This window comes from Pseudopodoces humilis, chromosome 1 (assembly GCF_049639895.1).
Source record: "Pseudopodoces humilis isolate 2021_Gansu_Grassland_sample_001 chromosome 1, ASM4963989v1, whole genome shotgun sequence".
NCBI classification, from domain to species: Eukaryota; Metazoa; Chordata; class Aves; order Passeriformes; family Paridae; genus Pseudopodoces; species Pseudopodoces humilis.
Window position 1 is genome coordinate 31,098,918 of NC_142200.1, and position 22,961 is coordinate 31,121,878.

The 22,961-nt window shown below is 40.0% G+C and overlaps 2 protein-coding genes across 4 annotated transcripts; one reads left to right on the plus strand and one right to left on the minus strand.

Moving 5' to 3' along the window:
- Positions 1–6,675: 6,675 nt before the first annotated feature.
- TMEM70 (transmembrane protein 70) lies at positions 6,676–10,161 on the minus strand. Of its 2 annotated transcripts, none has more exons than XM_088065567.1 (3): positions 10,108–10,161; positions 8,425–8,536; positions 6,676–7,351 (listed from the first exon to the last, which is right to left on the minus strand). In XM_088065567.1, exons 1-3 carry the CDS (start codon positions 10,144–10,146, stop codon positions 6,894–6,896), a joined length of 609 nt encoding a protein of 202 aa, XP_087921693.1. In that variant the 5' UTR covers positions 10,147–10,161; the 3' UTR covers positions 6,676–6,893. The 2 variants fall into 2 exon arrangements, with proteins under 2 accessions (XP_087921693.1, XP_005517469.2); XM_005517412.2 differs by lacking the exon at positions 10,108–10,161 and adding an exon at positions 9,597–9,752.
- A 438-nt stretch (positions 10,162–10,599) lies between these two features.
- Positions 10,600–22,566, plus strand: ELOC (elongin C). Of its 2 annotated transcripts, XM_005517087.3 has the most exons (4): positions 10,600–10,740; positions 17,965–18,026; positions 19,450–19,593; positions 22,136–22,566. In XM_005517087.3, exons 2-4 carry the CDS (start codon positions 18,023–18,025, stop codon positions 22,324–22,326), a joined length of 339 nt encoding a protein of 112 aa, XP_005517144.1. In that variant the 5' UTR covers positions 10,600–10,740; positions 17,965–18,022; the 3' UTR covers positions 22,327–22,566. The 2 variants fall into 2 exon arrangements, with proteins under 2 accessions (XP_005517144.1, XP_014112054.1); XM_014256579.2 differs by lacking the exon at positions 17,965–18,026 and having other exon boundaries at positions 10,653–10,740.
- The last annotated feature ends 395 nt before the right edge of the window (positions 22,567–22,961 follow it).

The following is a 22,961-nucleotide window of genomic DNA, read 5'->3' on the forward strand; positions in this document are numbered from 1 at the left end:
GCTCCTTCCTTACTGTACTTTTATTGCACAGGTCAGGACTATTCCAATGCTTTAAAAAGTCAGTGTAAGAAAGCTCAGTTTAAAAGGATCTGGCTGGCTAAATGGGAAAGCAGGAACAATAATACTCTGGTATCACAGCTAAAATAATCTTTTTCACCATGATTATAAAGCCTACAACATTGACCGGTGTGTTTGCTCAAACTGTCATTATATCAAAATAACCTAAATTATTTTTAAGTATTTCCAGCAAATTCCATTTTAAATGCTTGTGGTTTTTCATGCCAACATTGATGCTATTCATAGAGGTGATCTTTTGTGATGACTACTAAAGTCCCAAACTAGTGCACTAATGGTGTGAGGAGTCTGTTCTGTTCCTTTTAAGTCAGTATGAGGATCACTGTAGATTATAAAGTTCTATAATTTTACTAAATCCTCTTCCTTTACAATAATCTTTTGCTTATATATTCCTATCCAGAAGAAAGGTGAAAAAGAAAGAGAAGTGGAAAGAGGTACACAATGTTACTTCACTGAGGTTTTGTCAGTGAAATACTTCATTTATTCCGAAATGCTTTGCAAGTGTATTCAGTAGGAACCAGCTTTCATATCCCATTAACAGTACATAAATTCAAGTCTAAAGAATTTAGAACTTCATACCTATGACTTTTAATTTTTTTACATCTGAGATGCTGAGAATAGAAGTTTATTCCAAGTTTCCTCACTGATTTATGGTTAAAATCCTAAAAATAATTCATGATATTTTTATCTTCTTTCTCAATGGATCCAAAAAGTGCTTAACTTACTTGCAACTAAGTTTTTCAAAATAATCACTTTGTATTTGGATTGTTGGCTGCATGTGAGTACATTGACCACGAGAAGTCTAAATCTGTCAGTAAAATCTCCCTCAGAAAAGAGGAAGGTAGACATGCTCATATATATAGTTTATAATATACGTGATCATAATATCCCATCACAGAAAAATAAATAACAGTACACCAGTATAGCAGGGGAAAGTACTCCATTTCAAAGTGTTAGTCAGGCAGAATTAAAGATTATGTCATAACTTTTGACATGTAACAAAATTTCGCTTTAATGATAAACCCTTCTAAGATGTTAACCACATTTATTAAATAAAGAGGCAATAATAATTTTCCTTGCAGGACCATTTGTGAGTTTTTCAAGTAGATTGTTTTGTACCTGGAAGCAGACATTTATTCCTTCTGATTCTGGGCTTAGGCTTGATGCTGAAGGCACTATAACATATAGAGGCTCTATATAAGGCATAAGACTGCATTCACAAAATAAAAACACACTCAACAATCGGCATGAATAGAAAACTGCAGACTCTTCTCAAATCCCCTCACCCAATCTTTGACAATGTTTATAGTGGAAGTTGAAAGTCATGCCCAGGGATACAATAAAGAGGTAGAGGATTCATTTCCTTTACAGGCAACTGATGAAGTGCTTGAGCATGCCATGGGAGTGCAAACCAAGGACAGTGCACTGGCACATATCCAGTGGTGAGTTGGTAGCATTTGAGTAAGAAACCAAGGAGTTTTGAAACATAGAAAAAAGGCTGTGCATTACTCTATGTTTTGTTAAATACTGTATGAACTTTGGCTTAGTGGTTTGATTTGAATATATGACATTAAACCACTGGAGACTATTAAAATATAGCAAATACATACCAGGTGGTATAGCTTTCCTGTGCAAACAATTATGTTGGATGTAACTCCCTGCCTCTTGCCAGTAGCTTTATGGTTTATTCTTTGCAAGCCAAGTTTAGGACTAAAGCTTACAGTTGTATTCTAAAGTATTCATTAAACTATTAAATTTGTCAAAAAGAAGAGAAAGCAGAGGATGAAGGGATAAGAAAGGGATGTGTCCTACCTGAGGCTCACAGTAACCACAGCACAGCAACACTGTCTACCCTGGAATTCTAGAAAGGGAGACAGCTGGACATATTTTGTGGCTGTCTGCTCTTGTTCTCTGTTATTCCTTGCTTAAAATAGCTGCTTGCTGAGATCTGTGTAGCTCTGGGATAATCTTATTATAATGGATCCAACTCATAGCTAAGCACACTTGTCCCATTTCTCATGCAGGCTGCAGCCGGCTATGCTGTACATGGGGGAATGAAGAAATCCATGGTATGAGGCATGAAGAAATTTGTGGTATGGCCACAGAACTACAGAGCAACCAAATTACAGCGGTTCACCAAGTTTCCACCCTCTTAAGTTATACTGAGCAGTTGTAATAATTCACATCTGCTCTTAATTTTTACAGCACGAAGAGCTTTCCATGAAGTTTCCATCACCTAAATTAAGCCCTCATGGTACCATGCAAAAATTTACGGATTTAATTCATCTGTGCCAATGTGACGGCTTTGGTTTGTAATAAAGCAAGCTCCAGTCACATTAGTTACCTTTTAATTCTGGAGTGTGGTTAAGAGTGTGAAGTACCTCAGAGCTTTAAAGATTTCTCTTTGAAGTATCAAAGAGGGATAATTTTCTCATCAAAAATTTTTACATTTGCAAGAAAAGGATGAGGGTTGTGGGATAATTTAATTTAAAAAATAACTTTAAAGAATGACAAGCAGCTTTGTACTTTATAATTAAGAACAGATAGGGACTAATGAATAATAATGTGGACAAAGCCAAAAACTTGAGAAAGCAAGAGGGTCACTAGGAAGAAAATAGCATGTAGTCAAAGACTGAAAATAAAAATTTGCACATATCCTGACTGTTCTTCAAAGAGTAAAAAGAAAAAAAACCAGTCATCTATGACCTTTCGTGGAAGCTTTTAAGGCTGGAAGGGGATAGGAAGAATGTGTCTAGGAAGAAGGCTTCAGTAATTTCATACAGAATCACAGAATTAACAAGGTTGGAAAAGACCTCTGAAATCACTGAGTCCAAGCTATGGCCAAACACCACTGTATCAACTAGACCAGGGCACTGAGTGCCATGTCCAGTCTTTCCTTGAACACCTCCAGGGACAGTGACTCCAGCACTTCCCTGGGCAGCCTGTTCCAATGTCTAATCACCCCTTCTATCAAGAAATTCCACCTGATGTCCAACCTGAACCTCCCCTGGCACAGCTTGAGGCCATTTCCTCTCATCTTGTCGCTGGCTGCCTGGGAGATCAGTGACCCCCATCTGGCTACAACCTCCTCACAGATAAGGTTCCCCTGAGCCTCCTTTTCTCCAGCCTAAACAATCCCAGCTCCTTCAGCTGCTCCTCACAGGACTTACCCTCTAGACTCTTCACCATCTTCATTGCTCTTCTCTGGACATGCTCCAGCACCTCAGTGTCCTCCCAGAATCAAAGGGGCCCAGAGTGAACACAGTACATGAGGTGTGGCCTTACCAGTGCCAGGTAAAGGGGGGCAATCACTGCCCCAGTCCTGCTGGCCACACTATTGCTGTTACACTGATACATTCCTGCTCTTCATACCAGATTGAGTGAAACTGGGACCAGGGTAAGACGTGCCCAGCTGCTATGGACAAGTGATTGGTTGGTCCTGAAAAGGCTGCTGGATCTGTCAGCCTTCACTGTAGGTGTTGCCCTGCAAATAAGACAGTTTGTAAATCACTTATTTCAGAAAACTGGGCTCCTGTATCAGTATTTCCTTCAGAATCTCCACATGTACAAGCACATTCTCTAGATCTCATAAATCGTTTCTTCCATGTCATGTACAAGTTACCTACACCCAGAGAAATGTCAACAACTTCCAGGGAGGAAAATGTTAGCAGGCAGTAATACTTCTGTACTTAGTACTGGTTTTCACCAAGTGTATGAAACTGAAGAAAAATACACTAGAAGAAAATAGTAGTTCATGTAATTAATAGGGTGGTTAAACAGACATGGGGCTAACAGACTTTGGGAATTACCTGGTTGTAATTTGTTTATTGAAACACTTGCACCACAGTTGATTCTCTTGCAGGATTTCTTAGTAGCAAGAGGACGTGTCCTGATTTACACACATTTTCTACTGTAGAAGGACACCAAGTATTTTAGAGCTTCCCACCTGGAAATGCACACAATGAGCTGCAAAAATAAAGACAGACTGCTCAGAACCCAGAGCAAAGAAGAAACACATCTTGAAGGCTTTTTGGATTACAATTCCCTTCCTTTATTTTGATTCTAATGTGAATAACTGCTCTCAACAATTCCAGGGATCCAAACCAGTCACGCATGTGAAAGTGTACTCAAATCCTGGTTCATTTTTGGGCCCCTCACCACACAAAGGACATTGAGGTGTTGAATGTGTCCAGAGAAGGGCATTGAAGCTGCTGAAGGGTCTGGAGCACATGTCTTGGGTGGAACAGCTCGGGGAACTGGGGTTGCTCAGTCTGGAGAAAAGGAGGCTCAGGGGTGATCTTATCACTCTCTACAACTTGAAAGCAGGTTGCAGCAAGGTCTGCATCTGTCTCTTCTGCCCAGTAATAAGCAATAGGACAAGAGGAAACAGCGTCAAGTTGCACCAGGGCACATTTAGCCTGGATATTAGGAAAGACTTCTTCATTGAAAGGGCTGTCAAGCATTGGCACAGGCTCCCTGGGGAAGTGCCAGTCCTCATGCCAGAAGGTATTTAAAAGATACATAAATGTGGCACTTAAGGACATGGTTTAGTGGTGGACTTGGCTGTGCTGGGTTAATGGTTGGAGTCAATGATCTTGGAGGTCTTTTTCAACCAAAATGGTCCTACAATTCCAAGTACACAATCTAAGTGTAGCAGCTAACAAAGCAGAAGCAGGTGGAATAGAGTCTCTTCAGTAAGTCTGGTCTTCTCTTTTCCTAATATAAAAGAACTACCCCATTATTTTCAAGTTGCACACTGGAAGTATGAAATATATTTTCTGAAATTACATCCCAAGCAGAATTATCACCTACCTTCTGGTAGAATTCTGAATTCTTTATTATTATTTTTAATCATCTGTGTGTCAGAAAGCCACCTACCAGCTTCACTTGCTTTTCACTACCAGAAGAAATAATATTTATCGTCCATAGATATAAGACATAGATAGCCACTGGCATGGAGATATCTTACTCTTGCTGCTTAATTCTGAATTGTTCAAATCTCAAATTTAGAAATGAAAACTATTTGCAGTCAGAAGAAAAAGATGAGGATTTTGATATTGCCTATGGAGTACATAAATAATTTGCGGGCGTTTCCTTTACCTTCTCCAGCAAACTCTATTTCCTGTTCTCCCCAAATTTGTCACAGGAAGATCAAGCCAATTCCATTTTCAATGCAAGCACCAAAAGGAGTGAATGCATCAGACATGGAAAGATTACTTATAACTAGGTGCAAAATGTAATTTCAATGAGGACAAGCAGCACAACCAGGTGACCAGAACTGCTTGTTCAATATAATTTGAACCTCAAATGTTCAGTATAATTTTATGAAAAATTTCCTACCCATGGAATGATACTGGCTTAATGAGACTCTATCAGGCTTTTAAAATTATAGTTGTGCCAATACAAAAAAACTGCCTCAAAAATATTGGGATAGGACGATTTGCTTTTTAATTACTAACCGTAAGTATATTGAGGTCAGAATAAGAACATTCAAAAGCCTGGTTTAGTATCATCTGTGGTGTCATCCTACAAAAGGAAATTGAAATAATAGTATTGGAAGACATTTTGACTTTTAAATACAGCTTTTCAGCTACAATTTAGGAAACAGCTTGAAAGTTAGCTACAATTTTTTTATTTGCAGGATCAGGATGACTAGCAGCAAGCATCAGATTTTCTTATTACAAAGGGTACTGCTAACACAAAAGGATTAATTTTAATTTTGCTTTTTTTTTCAATTCAGTAATTTTCATGTCTCAAAATATTTAGGCACTTCATTCTTCAAAAACAAGTATCTGTCAGTTTATGTGCCTTGGGCTAAAAAATTTAAATCCAACCTCTACACACTTGAGGCAGATGAACCAGTTTAGTACCACAAAAAGACTGGATCCCCTTTTTAGTTGAGTGAAAGGTGGTTTTCTTCACAGTGCTTAAAATCAAGAGGTATGTTCTTTAAAGGCATAATTGCTTCCCCACCTTACATAAAAATTGACAGAATGCATTTTAGCCATTAGCTGCTAGAATTTTCTTTGTCGATTCAAATACAGCATTTCTTGTCAATGGGATGCTCACAGAGCAAATTTTATGCCATGGTGCTTTCCCATGCCCAAGAAGAAAGGCTTCTTGGTCTCCACCTTTGGGGACAGGGTTGCTTGGAATGGGACTTTAGTTTAAGAAACCTGAGAGTAGCTTTAACTGGCCAGAACTTCCTGCCCTATATATACACAGCCATTCTCCCCATATTCTTCTCTCCTTTGGGAGGAGGTTGTAGCAGGAACTCACAATAATACCTGTCTGCTTTCCAGAAACTGCTCCTGGCTACTGATGGTCTCACAAAGGGAAGGGAAAGCCACATTCACTCCCTTTATACCATCACCAGCAGTGACAAAATCCCAGTATTTTCAGATTAAGTACAATTAATATTTAAGGCTTAACATCTTAACTACATACTTGACAGGTAATGAGTGTTGATGACTTGTCTATCATGAATGGCTTATTTTGACATGGAGATGGCGAGACTGCCACACAGCTCATGTGTTTTACAGTTCTTTGGAGAACTAACAACAAAAATCAAACCAAGAATAATCAAGCAAAAGACAGGGCTAAGTATCTCCTTTTTTTTTTACTGCATTTTATGTCATTAATACTAAAGAATCTTCACACTGCTTGTAATATTTTTTAAAAAGTGTCTCTTTTTATACATTCCAAAACACATATGGAAAACGCCAGCTATGTGATACTTAGCAAGTGTAATAGATTTTTACATTCTTTCACATATATAGTACTGCATTATGGACAATGATACTGATATTATCTTCAAATTATTTCCTTTCATCAGCTTCCTTTACCTCCTCTAAATCCTCAAATTTAAAAAATGAGGATTTGTCATAGCCCATGAGATGGTTATAATCCTGAGGATTTGGGAAAAGCGTAGGATTAACAAGCATTGATTTTGTTTTAGCATAAAATGTTGTAAACATCTTGGTGATGTCTGGAATCTTTACATCTTTCTGATGGAAAACAGTCACTTTTTCTGCCAAGACCGCATTGTAGGTAATGGCTGTGTAGGTGTCCACTTCATCTTTATAATAGAGCCGGATCACATAACCTTTTGTAAGGATATGCAAAGTAACCGGAGTTACAAATGTAAAAATCCCGATCAACCCATAAAAGGCAACTTGGACAAGCAGACTTTCCACTCCAATACCACTTTTCAGCATGATGTAGGGCATCATGAACAGGTTGAATATGCTGGTGGAGTAAGAGAAAAACTTCACACCTGCATAAAAGAAATCAAAGAAAATGAAAGTTAACACTTATGAGCAAAACCTTCTCTACAATTATATATATTTTGCTACCACATAACAATGCCATTACTCGAACTGATGAACTTACTGAAAACCCCTTTCCTTCTTTTTTAAGCTCATGGACAAACTGTTGAAAACCCAACCCTGTCTTGTTGCCACTGTTCTGATTTGTTTGTACCTTCATGCTGGGTTTATCAAAGCTGACGCTATTTCTCTGATGCAGTCAGCTATTAGCTGTCATGCACACATATGAGGTTTTTACTTCACAGGCACAAAAACTGATATCTAATGAGACATGACTCCATTCATGGACACGTAATGGTGCTCATTGAAGAGATGGCAGACAGGGAATTTCTCTCTTCATCAACAACTAATTGACATTCAGCGTGTATTACAAAGAAGCCAGCTTGGCCACCATGCATAAAGCCTGGGTTACTAAATATTAACAAGTACTCCCCATCCATTCTGCATGTGGCTTGAAAGACAGTAGCCAGTGCTGTGGACCACCCACAGTGCTTAAGTCACCAAGAAAACCAGGACCCCAAGATGCAGTGACAAATAAATAGGTTAGGACACATTTCAAAAATGTGTATCAGAAAACATCCAATGACTTTACTTTTCACTAGCTCTTTGTGACATTAACTGGCCAAAGAAAGATTTGCAAAGTCTCATTACAGATGGAGTGTTTGATCATAGTACCTGCCTGCCTGGAAAGCATTTCAGGAACACTTCCAAGCACACAGAATTCAAACACCAGTTATAGCTCATCTTTGTTGCTCACTGGGTTGGATAAGACACCCCAAGCACTGCAAGGGAAGGCTGAGGGGTTACAGAGATTACCAGAGCACCCTGCACACCCAAGCAGAGAAATAGAAACCAGGCACCACCACTACCACCTTTGTTTGTTTTGATGTACGTATGATCCAGACTTTGGCAAACTTGGAAAGGAGAACACTCACTTTTAATGTTCCATTTTAAAGTTACTAAATATTGTTAAAACTACAACAACAAAAAAAGGCAATATAAACCACTTTAAGTCACATACCCAACACTGCCTTTGCCAGATTTCCTTTATAAACTAATCTTCCATGTTCTGGGTGATCATGAGGGGAGGATGTGCTGAGGCTGCGAATAGCCACACCTTGAAAAGATGTAACCTGAAAGATGAAACCAGTACAGGGCTAAGGAACATCAGTACTATACCTTACATCCACCTATCCATCCACATCCACACTTACATATGTGTATATACTCACACAAAGCTTCTCCTTGCCCTGAACCCATCCCCAGCACTTCAAACTAGGGATTAAAGCTAGGTTACACTCCAAAGCATGCCAAAAACTCCAACTAATATGCTGCCTGTTTTAATAACTTCCCATGTAAATATCCCAAATTAGCATTAAATATTTGCAACCCCATTACTGCTAATTGAGACAGCAATCAATTTACACACAGCTTTGCAGGGAGTCATTTATGGTACCCATGATCATCACAGCTATGTTTGATCACAGAATAACAGAATGGCTTGGGTTGAACTGGGCCTTAAAGATCATCCAGTCCCAACAGCCCTGTTGCGGAAAGGAACACCTTCCACTCCACCAGTTTGCTCCAAGCTCCACCCAGGCCAGCCTTAAACACCTTGAGGGTTGGGGTATCCACAGCTTTTCTGGGCAACCTATTCCAGTGCCTCACCACCCTCACGGAAAAGAATTTTTTTTTCCTAATATCTTAGATTAGCTAAATAGCTTCCTTTACATTAGTTATACCTACTCTCAGTTATAATCCATTCCCCATTTTCTGGCACTTCACACCCTTGTAAAAAGTCTGTTTTCCCTACACGACTTTCTTGTAGGCTCCCTTCAGGTACTAGAAAGCCACAGTTAGGTCATCCCGAAGCCTTCTCTCCTCCAGGCTGAACAAACGCAATTCTCCCAATTTTTCATCGTAGGAGAGGTGCTACATGCCTCCAGTCATTTTGGTGGACTCCTCTGGACTCGCTCCAGCAGGTCGATGGGGGCCCCAGAGCTGGACAAAGCATTCCAGGTGGGCTCTCAACTGAGCCTAACAGAGGCGGTGCGCCCTGAGGAGCACCTCGCTTTCCTCCTCAAAATCCCCCCTACGGGCAAAACCGCGAATGCCAAGGCCGCCGCCCTTTCCCCGGGGAGAGGGAACACTCCCCCGTTCCCACACACAGTCCCCACAGCCCCCACACAGAACCTGTCGGGGCCTCGCGGCGGCAGCGGCCAGAGCGGCCCGGTGGCGGCAGGCGGGGTGCGCGGCGCCCCGCAGCCATGCCGAGGCGGAGGCGCGGCGGCAGGCGGTGGGGGCGGCGGCCCGGAGCAGCAGCAGCGGCAGCATGGCGGGGCCGCGGCCGCACCGGGGACACGGCGGGCGGTGTTACACCGACAGCCACCGCCGCGCCGCCGCCACGCCGCGCTTTGGTTCCGCCCGCGGGAAGACTCCTGCCGGCTCCGCGGCGCCCCCGTCAGCATCTTCCATACGCCGCTCAGCCGCAGAATCACAGAATTAACTGGGCTGGAAAACACCTTTGAGCCATCGAGTCCAACCTATGGCCCAGCACCACCACGTCACCTAGACCATGGCATTAGCTGCCACATTAAAGCATCCCTTAAACAACCCCCAGAGATGGTGACTCCACCACCTCTCTGGGCAGTCCATTCCAATGTCTAACACTCCTTCTGTGAAGATATTCCTCCTGATGTCCAACCTGAATCTTCCCTGGGGCAGCTTGAGGCCATTGCTTCATGTCCTCTCGTCAGCTGCCTGGGAGAAGAGGCAAACCCCAACTATTATTGTAATTTCAGATAGTCGTAGAGAGACGTAAGGTTTTCACTGAGCCTTCTCTTCTACAGGCTAAATTACCTCAGCTCCCTCAGGTGCTGCTCACAGGACTCGTGCGCCAGAACCTTTACCCAGCTTCGTTACCCTCCCCTGGACAGCCCCCAGCTGCACTCGATGCCGTGCGTTAACTGAGAGGCCCAGAACTGAACACAGGACTCGAGGTGTGGCCTCATCACGGCCCTGTTCCTGCTGGCCACACTATTCTGCATACAAGCCAGGATGTCACTGGCCTTACAGGCCACCCAGGCACGCGCTCGCCCGTATTCAGCTGCTGTCGACCGACACCCCCGAACCCTGACATGGTGGGCCTGCAGATACCCCCGGGAACTACGCGCCCCAGCATGCACCGCTCCGGGAGCATAGCATGCCGGGAGCACGGGAGCCTCACGGGCTGGGCGCGGGGGGCCGGAAGCGGCCCGTGACCCGAGCGGAAGCGCTCGGAGGCAGCTGGGCCGACACCGCGGCCCTGCGAGCGGGGCGGAGGGAGCGGCGCCCACGGGTGAGGGGCGGCCGCGAGAGCGAGACCCCGCCGGGGCCGCGAGGGACACCCCGGGGGCGGGGCGCCCCGTCGGGCGGGGAGCGGGGAGCCCCCGCAGCCGGCCCCGCGGAGGGCAGCGGGCCTCGGCCCGCGCCTGGCGGAGAGGGTGGGGGGGGGCAGAACGAGGGCCGAGCGGAGGGGCTGGGGCTATCGGGGTGCGCGGGGCGCGGTGCCAAGCCGAGGTTCTCCCACTGAGGTGGTGGCGAAAGGCGCATTCCTCCCCCAAATCGCTCTCTTTGGAATCCCGGCGCCGCCAGAAAAGGGGCTCTGGAGCTGTGCTGGGTTTGAGCACCGCTCCCAAACTCCTGCCATAAGTGACGTTTGCCGTTTTCCTATGCCAGGCCGTAGAGAGAGGGGAAAAGTTATGGCCGAAAGAATTTAGGATGCGCCCCCAGGGGTTGTTTTGTCAAGTTAAAGTTGGTTAAAGTGATTTGGCTATAATGGTCGGCGAATGTAAGGAAAGCAAAGGGTGATACACCTACATGTAGCAACAGAAATGAGCATTTGCGTGCCGTGTGTTCCTCAGAGGGAGGTCCTGCTTGAATACAAGGTAACCTGAGCATTGGTAAGTTATCGAGGGCTTCCCATTTGTGTGTGAAAAGGTGGTGCTGCTGGCAGTTTGTTTTTGGCCAATTTGGTCTTCCACCACTTTTATTAAGTATTTCTGTTTGCTACTGTGAATTGTAAGTTAAGCGTTGCGTTCTGAGGAGACCTAGATAGTCACAGGCCATTTGTTTACTTGGCTTTGATAGCATTTGGAAGCAAACCGGAAAACATAGATAAACAGGCACGCGAGAGATCTTTAGGGTAAGAAGCACTTTGTGCACTTATTTCTGCGTAGTCCCCTACAAGCTCCCAATTTTCTCCTTTCGTTATAATAAGGACCAAAATAATTGTTGGGGGAATGTTCAATTAACTGAAGAGTTACTTTGAAGGGGAATAAGTGCTTATTTGTTTTCCTGTAGTACATTTGCTACATCTTTGCAGAGGTGGCATACCCCTGTATGCCTTGAGCTCAGCCTTTTAATGAGCTTAAGTTATAGCAATAAAATGTTTATGTCAGTAAAATTTTTGCTAATGTTTCCACTGGGAGCTTTAAGATAATTTTTAGGAACTTGTAGCACTTTGGCATTTTTTTTTTTCTGTACCAGAGTGGGTGATGAACAGATTTAGATAGTTTCTCATAGTCTTAATGTGAAGAATTTTAATATTGTTAATTGTTTTAATATTGTTGTAGGGACACAAATGAATATCACACTCAAGGATACTCCTCTTCAGGTGTTTTACTGTGTTTTTACAATTCTCGTGTATGTTACAAGGAATTCTTAAGTTATGTCATGAAAGTAGGGGGTTTGTCAGATTATTTTAAGGAATTTTGGTGTATTTTAACAAGTCTCTTAGTACCTAGAAAGGTTCAGGATTTAGTTAGCTCCATTGTGGGATGGTTTGCATAACAGCAGTTTTTGGTGAATGGTAACAAGAGGGCAGAAATCCATGCCCTGTAAATTTTTGCAGTATTCCATCAGCCTCTTTTCCCCCCATGGCAAGAACTGTACAGTACAGCTTGGAAGTACTCTTTGGAAGAAAACAGTAACACCCCCCTCCCCATGTTTTTGAGTTATTTTTTTCCTTGAAGCTTTCTGGGGAATTCCTGAAAAGGGAAGTTTCTTTAGACAGGAAAAGAAATCTTAACTAAGATCTTTGGTACTCTGTTAATGCTATCCTACCCCATCTCCTGTCTATTTCAGCTAGCATTCACATGTCGTATGCCTTCCTGTCACATTCCAGTGGGTCCCAGAAAAACTGAGTTATAGAGCCTGAGTATTTGAGTAGTGAATCAGCTGATTTGGAAATCATGCTGTACCAGTGTATCCTCGTGTTTTTTCTAAATATGTTTCAATCCCTTAATTATTATTACCTTAATTATTTCTTGATGTGTGCTGAGCAGTGAATGTTAAACTGAGGAGCAGTGTTTTAAAGCACGTTACTGTACAGGATAGGGTAGAATTTAGGATTGAACAGTAGGAGGCTGGGATTGTAATACACAGTAGCCTTTGGTAATTGATGAACTCTTACTGATATATAAATAATAATACCAAAAAATGTCACATTTGGCTTTTAAACAAACACAGGACTTTGTGAAGGCAAATTTGCCACATGTTTTCCAGAAATGGATAGTGTAGGATACATATGTTAGCAGCTGAAGTATACAAAAGTCACATGTGTGTTGTGTAGCCAATGAGTTGTAAGCCATTTGAATTTCCTTAAACCAGAAGCTGACTTTTTAAAGGATTTTCCTGTGTGATCAAAGAATCTGAATGCTTGGAATGTTTGCATAGATTCAGTGTTCTTGTGCTAATGAGAACAGAGCAGTGAGGTTCTGGAAGTTGTGCAGTGGTCCAGCATGTTCAGCTACATTAGCGTATGTCCTTCAAGTCTGTTCCACTCATTGGCATACAAGGCATACAAAGAAATTATATTCTGGAAATTCTGGCAAACTTGGGAGATGAGCATGCAGCTTTGGGAATGAGCTGGGATGGTTGTGAACATGCTTCAGTTTTGTTCTTGCATTTGATGGTCAAGAGAAGCAGGAAGATCAGACTAAACTCACTACACCATCCTTTTTCTTAGATGAAGACATTGAAGTAGGGAAACAAGAACACTTATCTTGTGTGGATCAATTGCCATGGTTTAGAGGTTTGTGATATTTTGCGATATTGTACCTTGTAGGTGTGAATATTCTGGCAGCCTGTGGGAATTTTCAGTTCTCTAATTAATCTAATGACAATTCTATGTTTTCTGCAGCAGGAAGTCTTTTTAGACTGGTTGGAAAGTTTCTGTGCCAAATACACAGGGTTTAGTTGTACTGTACTCTCCCTCTGATTAAGAAGTGCCATATCCCTTTTATGTAAACTTTCTCTTAATAAATGCAGGTGGTTTTTTTTGTTTGTTTTTTTTTTAATAAGGAGGCAAAGCAGGAGAACAGTAATACTTAATATATGTGCTTTTTTGAGATTTAAGTCAGGGAGCTGAGCTACCTTATGGTAATGCCACATAAGCTTCTTGAAGGGCAAATGGAATTGTGAATGTACTTCAACATAAATTAGTGGTTCTTTGCAGGAATCTGAAATAGTCAAGTCAAAAATATATAAAAAGTACACTTTAACAAAACTTGGATTGTTCTTATCCTGACTGCTGCGTTAGCGTAGTCTTGGTGAACTCAGAGGGCAACTATAAGGTGTGGAAAAAATAATTAATATATAGGTAGGTATAATCAGGCAGTTTCAGAAAGCTGTCTGTTTCTTCCTATTGTCTATATTGCCTATATGCTGCTTTCATTATACAGAAGGAAAATATAATGATATGGTTTAGAATAAACATTACACTGGAAATACACTGAGAGAAAATAATTTGTTGGAAGACAACATACAAGGTTGCTTGAATCTCCTTGACCTATTACTTAAAAGTGAAGACCATGCCATTGTTAATTTAAAAAAAAAAAAGCAGAAATTTTCATGTTCCTTTTGTACTCCCTATATGCACAAGTGAGAATTTGTGGGAGGTATTTCTTTATTCTTTTGATTTATTTTCTTCATGCATTTTTTTCTGGCTTTGAAAATGTTCTGCTCTTCATACAATGTCATGACACACTGAACAATTCTTGATCCAGAAGAGGAACCATTACTGTTTTTTTTAGGTTTGTTAGGATTCCTGAGTTTCTTGTTTTTCTTTTCTCGTCATTTGTTGCATTGGCTCTCTGATCTTTCTGGGCTCTGCTGTTGGCTGTTTTCTCAAGAATAAATCTATACTGCTATTAGTATTCATGATTTTTTTTTTCTTTTAATGACACATCATTGCATCAGAATGGAAACTGAGTAAAACTCAGTGTGTCCCTTGCTAACATGTCAAATACATCATATATTGTAACATACTATGTCTTTTTCTTAAAAGCAGGTTGGCTTTTCTGCATCTTTTACTTTTGGCAATAGAATGTTTGGGGTTTGCCATATCCAGAACTAAACCTGGATTCTGGAATAGCACTATGAATTTTATTCTTTTTTTTTTTGTTAATGTTCATTAGTTGAACTTAAACTGAGATATTATGTTGGCATAGTTTTCCCATTGATGCTTGTCCTTTTAATGAGTTTTTATATTTATCTTCATTCCAGTTTTGCTAAGCTGAATAAGGAAGATTAATTTTTCTTTTATAAACAGGCTTTTTGTTCATATCAGTAGGTTCTCTCTGTAGTTCTTGTAATTCAAACTTCTTTTTCTTGAAAAAAGGAATTCAGAATTGTGTGTGGTGTTCCAGACAAGTTGTTGCTGATGTGCAACATTGCTCATATCCCCTATCTTTATTGAAAAGGAATCCTTAATGTGCATTTGCCTCTTTGTCCCTCACCATTTTTTTCTTTCACCCCCACAGAGCTGCATCAGTTTATAGTTGACCACAGAATTACTATAACCTCAAATAACAAGCCCTGACTACATGGAAGAAGATTGTATTGGTCCCTTAATGCAGGACTCTTGATTTCAGATGGCTTCTAGTACACAATTTTTCAAGACTGGACACTTGTCTGTGTTACCTTTTGTCCCACTTTTATTGCAATTTTTTCCACTTCTGTCTCATCCAAATCTGCCTATTCTTTTCTGGTAGCATTGCTAAAAAAAAAACATTTAAAAAAAAAAATTTTTTTTGGTGGAACTAGTAGTTCTTTTCTGATCCAGTTGTTCTATGTTTGCAACACCATCCTGTATTCTTACAGTCTTGTAGAAAGGTTCTTTCTCATTTTAAGATTACTTTTTATCACAATTATTTAACTGAGCCCAGATTGCATCTTGTTTGAGTTTCCTTTTTCCCAAAGAAAATGACTGATTAATTTCTTAAATACTAGATTAGTTCAGCATGCCCTGGAACTACAAAGGCTTACTGCATTTTTATCCTGCTTTACTGTTTAGTGCAATTGAATTCAGACCACTGAGCCTGATATTTTTTTTCTTCTTTGTTAATTACTATATTTTTTCCTCATTAATCATATGATAGCACATTTGATTTATTAAAATGCTCTTTGTATATTTTTGTGACATCTAATTTTTTGTGTAGACTTTTTCAGTTCTCCATTTTTAATCTTTCAATGTATTAGCTTCCTCAAGTTATGCTTTTACCTTGAAAATTCCCACTAACTAGCCTTTATTTATTCCTAAGCTTATTCCTGAGTTTAGTGGCATTATTTGTATTTTAAACCAAGGCACATTTTATCATCACCAACACTTCTAAAGTGTGGTATCACTTCTATGTTGTTTTTATTTATTTTTTTCCCAATTATTATTATTTATAAATCATAGGTGGCTTCACTACTCTTTTGGAATGTAGCAAATTGTTTTGTGGCTAGAAAAAGAGGTAGTACAAGTGGTCCCCTTCTGCAAAGTAGAAGTAATAATGTGAGGTATTTCTTCAGTTCCTGAGCAACAGATACTCTCCAATAAGATGACTGATTCCCATTTACAAAAGTTGTTGAGATATGGTGAAAGATGCCAACGGTTTTGGGCCCTGATTGTCCCAGCAGCCAATGTCATTTCCTTAGATGAGTTCCTGGAATTACTGAAAGTGATGAAGGCATTTAACACTCCATTCTCTATTACAGAACACAAAAATTAACTCTCAGAGAACATTCTCCAATGTGCCTTATATTCAGGAACTTTTCACCTGCAAGAGTACAGCTTAAGATTTTCCTTATACCAGTGGTAAGGAAAATATTTTTTAGAGATAGTTGTGTAAAGTCAGGATAATTTTCAAACGAAGCTGCAATGTAAGTGGAAGATTATTTTTATTTTCATTTCTCTTCAGAAAACTAAAAACTATTGGTTATGTGTGTGTAGTTTCATTAGTACATAACGAAATGCCTTTCTATGAAAGCTTGAGGAAGCATTTGGACTATCTTATATTTGTAGCTATGAAAAAAGACAGATGGAATAAACCAGCAACAAAATGTTTTGCAGAGGTGAAGTGATCAGCAATAGCAAAGAAGTGTCTGTAGTACCTCTTCCACATCGTGCAGCTTCCTCAGCTTGCTTATATTTTTTGCTAAACTTCTACCAGAAACATAGGAGGGCTCCAGTGTGGGTTGTGGTCTCTGTTGTGATCTCTTTGCTGCCCTCAACCCTGAATATCAGCCAGGAGACCTCCTAGAATTATTTGTGCTATTTTCCTGAATCTGTGGGCACACAGCAGTATCGTTGATTTGTACTGGGTTAATGTTTGCAGAGTGGCTGTTGATATGAAAGGAATTTTAGGATAGCAGGTGAGTGGATCGAATTTCTCTTACAAGGTTTTCTTTTAGACAGCAGAGATGCAGTGTGGGGCAAAGAAATAAAAGTTGTATCTGAACATACAAGATTTGTTTCGCAAATAAGTACTTCCATTTCTCTAACTCTTTAAATTTCCTTTCCATGGAGAAATACATATGCAGCAAGCTGGATATTAGTATATAAGCTATGGAAGCTCCTGGTTAGCTATATCTAAGTTATATGTCTGAAGTAGATTATCTAGGTGATATTAGTGGTGATATTGGGAGCTGTCAGTCAATCTTCTGTGAAGGACAGGTTGAAGGCCATGTATTTAGTGCATACTGATTAGACTGATCCTGAGCCTTCTCTTCTCCGGCCTAAACATCCCCAGTTCTCTCAGCCTGTCCTTGTATGGCAAGGGCTTCAATCCCTCTGTCATCTTTGTGACCCTTTGCAGGACTCACTTCTGTCATACTGAACCCAGCACTCCAGATGTGTCCCAGCAGTGCTGAGGGAGGGGCAGGATCACCTGCCTCAGCCTTCTGGTAGCGCTTTCAAATAAAGTCCAGGGTGCTGTTGGCCATCTTTGCTGCAAGGGCACACTGCTGGCTCATTCAACTTGTCCACCAGCACCCCCAGGTCTATTTGTGCAAAGCTGATTTCCAGCAGGTCAGCCTCCAGACAGTACTGGAGGTGCTAAAGTTGACAGTTTGCAATACCCATGGATGAACTTCGTACATTTTCTGTTTTCAAAACCTGCTGCTCATCAACACTTCATGTTGTCTGTCATCATATTCTTTTTGGAAGAGTGTTTATGGTAACACTAAGACTAGTAAGTAAAGGAGAATTTAAAAACTGTACTGCTGACTCAAAATATTGCCCCTTGTGTTTTTTCAGACGCTCCTTTTGCAAAATCTGCAGTTGAAAAAAACCAATTTTTTTTTATAAGAAGAGAATGGGTAAGTTCACAATCTTAGAGTGTTTCTTGTTTTCATATGGTTTGAAGCATTTTCTCTCGCATCGGTAGAGGAGGTGGATTCTAAGACTTTACATGTTTATCTTATCACTTGTAGCCTCAAATTTCCTACAAATGTTTTGTGGGAAAAATTTCTCAAGTGACTGTTCATTTATTGGAAGACTTGTTCAGGAGGTATCTCTTCTAACAAAAATTTTCACTTGCTTAACATGCATAGCTCTGAAAATATACATGCTAAAATAGGAATGCCTTTAGGCTTTTGTAGCACTAAACTTGTATATAGTGGCCAAGGAAATTTCACTGTGTACTTTTTAAAATAATTCTTTCTTTGTTTGTTAACTAAAGTCAGTCTGTTAAATTCTGGCTCAGAGATCATAATAGGGACTGATTTCTGATAAATTGCATTGTGTGTGATATGACTACATTTCTGAAACTTGTTTCTGCCTCAACAAATGACTGGTTAATGAAACAGGTTTGGGTGGATTCTGGTTTTGTCTATACTTTCTCTGACTGTATGTAGTATGTTTGGCACTGGCAGTACTTTATTAAAGTTGGCAATAACTACATAATTATTCAATTTTAACTTCAAATTCACAAAGCAACTTGATTGGGGGAATGTTTTATTTGCTAGCAACAGTAATTCAACTTTTAAATGTAGCACTGTTGGGATGCAATGAAAGAAGGCACAAAAAGGAAAGGGGGCTAAAGCCTTTAGGAGGAACAAAGTAAAGAGCAGGTATTCAGTGAAACAGAAGGGAGAAGGGAAACAGAAGAAGCACAGTCAAACTGATGTGTGAAGAATTTTCAAATCTGCCTGGGTTTAGTGCTTTGGCACTTTCCATGCTTTCTGCCAAAGGCCACAACACACAGGTATGCACTGATGCTGTATGGTTCTGGGTCTGGTTGGGTAGTCAGGGAGGATGAATCTTATTTCATGTCATTTCTTCAGTGCAGGAATATTGACTGCTTTTGCTCTTACCAGTGCTTCAGAAAGCATTTTTTCCTTGCTGTCTGTATTTTTCTGTATCAGATATGTTTTTAGTTAACTTTTAGCAAGCATTAGTATGATAAACATGACTGTAGATTTAATGGAAAGAAGCAGTAGCATGTTCAATTGACTTGAGAATGTATTAAGGAGAATTTCATTCCTATGTAGATTTTAAAAATCATGTCAGGATTCGATGATGGAGGGATGTTAATTTAAAAATCCAGGTTCTGCAAAATTACTTACTTTAAAACAGATTGCTAGTTACTTCAGAGAAATCATCTTCAAATATGCAATTCCTGGTTGTATTGGGTCCTTCAGTCTGCAAACATAGTCATAGAAAAGACTGCAATTTGTATTTTTAGTAATGTGAATCAGTATATTGTGTTCCAAAACCATTATCTTTTTTTTTCCATTACAGATGGAGAAGAGAAAACGTACGGTGGGTGTGAGGGCCCAGATGCTATGTATGTGAAGTTAATATCCTCTGATGGCCATGAGTTCATTGTAAAAAGAGAGCATGCATTAACATCAGGAACAATAAAAGCTATGTTGAGTGGACCAGGTAGGTACAGAAGACTTAGTACCTTTACCTTCTTTGTTTTCACTTTTGGACATTTTGAATTTTTATCGTTTAGTAATGTTAGTGAAATTTCGAAAAAAATTACAACTTTTCCATATCCTGCCTAGTTCCTATTTCCAGCAGAACAGTCCATCTCTGTTGGGGTATTGTGATACCAGAGTTGAAATTGGACTCTATTTGGGCAGTTAGGGATCTTACACTGTCTTATATTGCTACTGTTTTCCCATGAAAACTTGAGGGTATTATATGAAACATGGAGCTGCCAAGTTCAAAATGAATGAGAGCTGGTGGTTCTTCATTACCACATCCATGGTGGAACTTCTGGTATTTCCATGTGGAATTAATTTTCTTCACAGCAGGTCACAGGGTTCTGTGCTTTAGATTTGTGACTGAAACAGAACCAATAACACAACTGTTCTAGCTGTTGCTGAAAGGTGTTTGCACACAGGCCTCCTCTGTCTCTCATTCTTTACCCACTCAATAACCAGACTGGAGAGTATGCAATAGGCTGGGATGGAACACAACCAGACACATGACTTCAACTACTGAAGGAGATAGTACATTCCATATGTCTTGCTCCAAAGTAAAAAAGGGAGAGGGGTAACAAAGAGAAGTGAGCCATCTTTTGCTTGAGAACTGGTTGGTCATCAGTATGTCCATGGGAGGTGGTGATTACCATTGCATCACTTGTTTTGTTTCCTTTCTCTTCTCTCAACCTACAAGTTTTCTTGCTTTTACTGTTCCTTTCCTCTTCTCTTGTCCACCCACAGCAGGAGCAAATGAGCAAGCAAAACTGTGTGGTGCTTTGCTGCCTACTGTGTTTAAGGCCACATGTGGACAACAACCTATGGCAAGGAATTCCTGAGCTTAATAATGAAAGTTAGCTTGAGGCAAGGGTAGATAAACTTACAGGAGGGCAGGACCTCATGTGTTACTGAAAATGATTCTATATCTGATTTAAGAAGTGTCTGAACTAGTTTTTGAAGACCAAAATGGTGGGGGAGAGAACAGGGAGAAGTTAACACAAGTCCTTTCTCTCTTCTATACCCTCATCCTGTATGTTTACCTTTGGCCACTTGAGTGGTTGGCAGTAGGCTACATGGAGCTTGGAGCTGAATATGGTCATTCTTATGTTCTCGATTTTGGTGAGGGGGATTACTGGAGAGCTCTATTGGTTTAATATATTTTTTAATTACTTAGTAATACTTGGGCAAACTGACCATCTAAAATTCTCAGTGTCATTTTAATGGTAGCATTTGAAAATATGTAGTGTTTTGTGTCCATGTCAGCCTCTCAGGCATCTAAGAGAAAGAGTAGTTACAAGACCTGCTCCGAATTCATTCAATGTTAAGGAATAAACAGCAAAGTAGCCTGCTTAGAGGGCTAGAAACTGTCTCTGTAAAGGACTCAGCAGTCAAGAATATTTTGTATAAATACTAACAAGATAAATAGGTCACAAGGAAAAGTACTGTTGCTGTCTAGTTCAGTAGGTCATAATTTCACTGATGTATAAGTCTTTTGTGTCAGTGCTGTGACTTGGCCAATATGCTAACATTTCTTCTTTTGCTTCCAGCTGTTCCTGTAGTAAAATAATAGCCAGACTGGCTTCAGTGCATGCAGATATTTCTACACAAATCTATGTAGACATTAGTAAATAGCTCTGCTTTGTAGCTAGAAGGAGATGCCCACAGAAATAGTGGGAGCTAAACATTTCTAATCTCCCATAAACATGGAGTTAGTGTTTTTTTAATTGTCTTTCATTTTAAGGAGTTGAAAGTCAAAAGATGTGAGGGGAAGAGACAAAACTAATAGAAATCCTGTGGGACTAACCATAGAATCCTAACTTTTGTATCATCCAGGTTCATGGTTATAGGCACTACAGAAAGCAAATTTCAAATGTACTTGTATTTTGAGATTTGAATTTTGAATAAATACTTTCATATCTAATAGGGATAAACTTTGACTGCCTGTTAACTTCCCTCCAGTACAGCTAGAGTTTCCCTATCCCTGCTGTTTACACAGCTTATCAAGTTAATAGATCTTTGAGGTTTCAACCCTCTTGTCAAATCTGCCTGAAACTGAGGAATTTAAAGCTGAGTCATAGAAGGGACTACTGATATATACGTGTGCATGTGCAGATATGAAACATCCAGAAACCCTTTTTTTCCTTGGACAAGACAGCTAGAAATTTGAATTGATGCCTCTTAGAGCTTAGCACACAGCGAAGTACCTATCAACTGTATAGAAGTAAACCTAAATTTCTGACATAGTTGTTCAGAATAATGTTGATAGGCTGCAGCCTAAATAAATATTTCATAATGCTGGGTGTCTTAATATTCTTAAGGGCTCTGAATGTGGCACATACTGCTTTACAACGAAGAATCTAATACCCTGGAAGGTGAGACTTAGGCAGGTGTATTTAGAATGCATTTTATTAATATGGTAAGTTGTTTCATTTTGCAGTGAATTGAGATTTTGACTTCTGGTTTGGTGTTCTTTTGTGTTGTTTTTTTTCTTTCTACAGGTCAGTTTGCAGAAAATGAAACAAATGAGGTCAATTTTAGAGAGATCCCATCCCATGTCCTATCCAAAGTATGCATGTATTTCACCTACAAGGTCCGCTATACTAACAGCTCTACGGAGATTCCTGAATTCCCAATTGCACCTGAAATTGCACTGGAACTTCTGATGGCTGCAAACTTCTTAGATTGTTAAATAAAATAAATTATAATTAAAAATGTAAAACTTTTTTCAGTATTTAATACATGTAGTTCAGTTAGTAACTTTTTTCAGATAGCATGTTGCGTGTGTGCTGTTGAGAACTGTAAAGTTCACTGCAGAGGCAAATGCCTTCCGTTCTTTTGCATATAGCAATCATTCAGTTGGAGTTTGTTTTGCTGCTTACACAAATAAGGACCTTTTCACAAACAGACAAATAAACAAATATGCCAATTAGTAGATGGCTATGCCTTATCCTTTAGGTGTGGTAGAACTTTCTTTTAATACAATGACCATAGCGCAAATACTGGAGTTTAGTCTAATACTCTCTAAAAGATAATGATAGTTACATTTGAGTAGCTGTTTAGGGTTTCTAGCTTTCTCTTATTTTTAAAGTTTCTAAACATCTGAACTTAATCTCCTTTGTAAGATAGCTGTCCTGTAGCATAGTTACACTAACTAGATTAGAAGTGCCCTCTTTGTATACTGACAGTGATATTCCATTTAGGTTGAAAGTGGAGTATGTAGGAGAATGCTTAAGGCTTTTAAGTCATAGTATAGACATGTGCAAAGGTGTACTTGATAACATTTTGCTTCTATAACCTTAATCTACCCCATTAGTAATTTCAAAT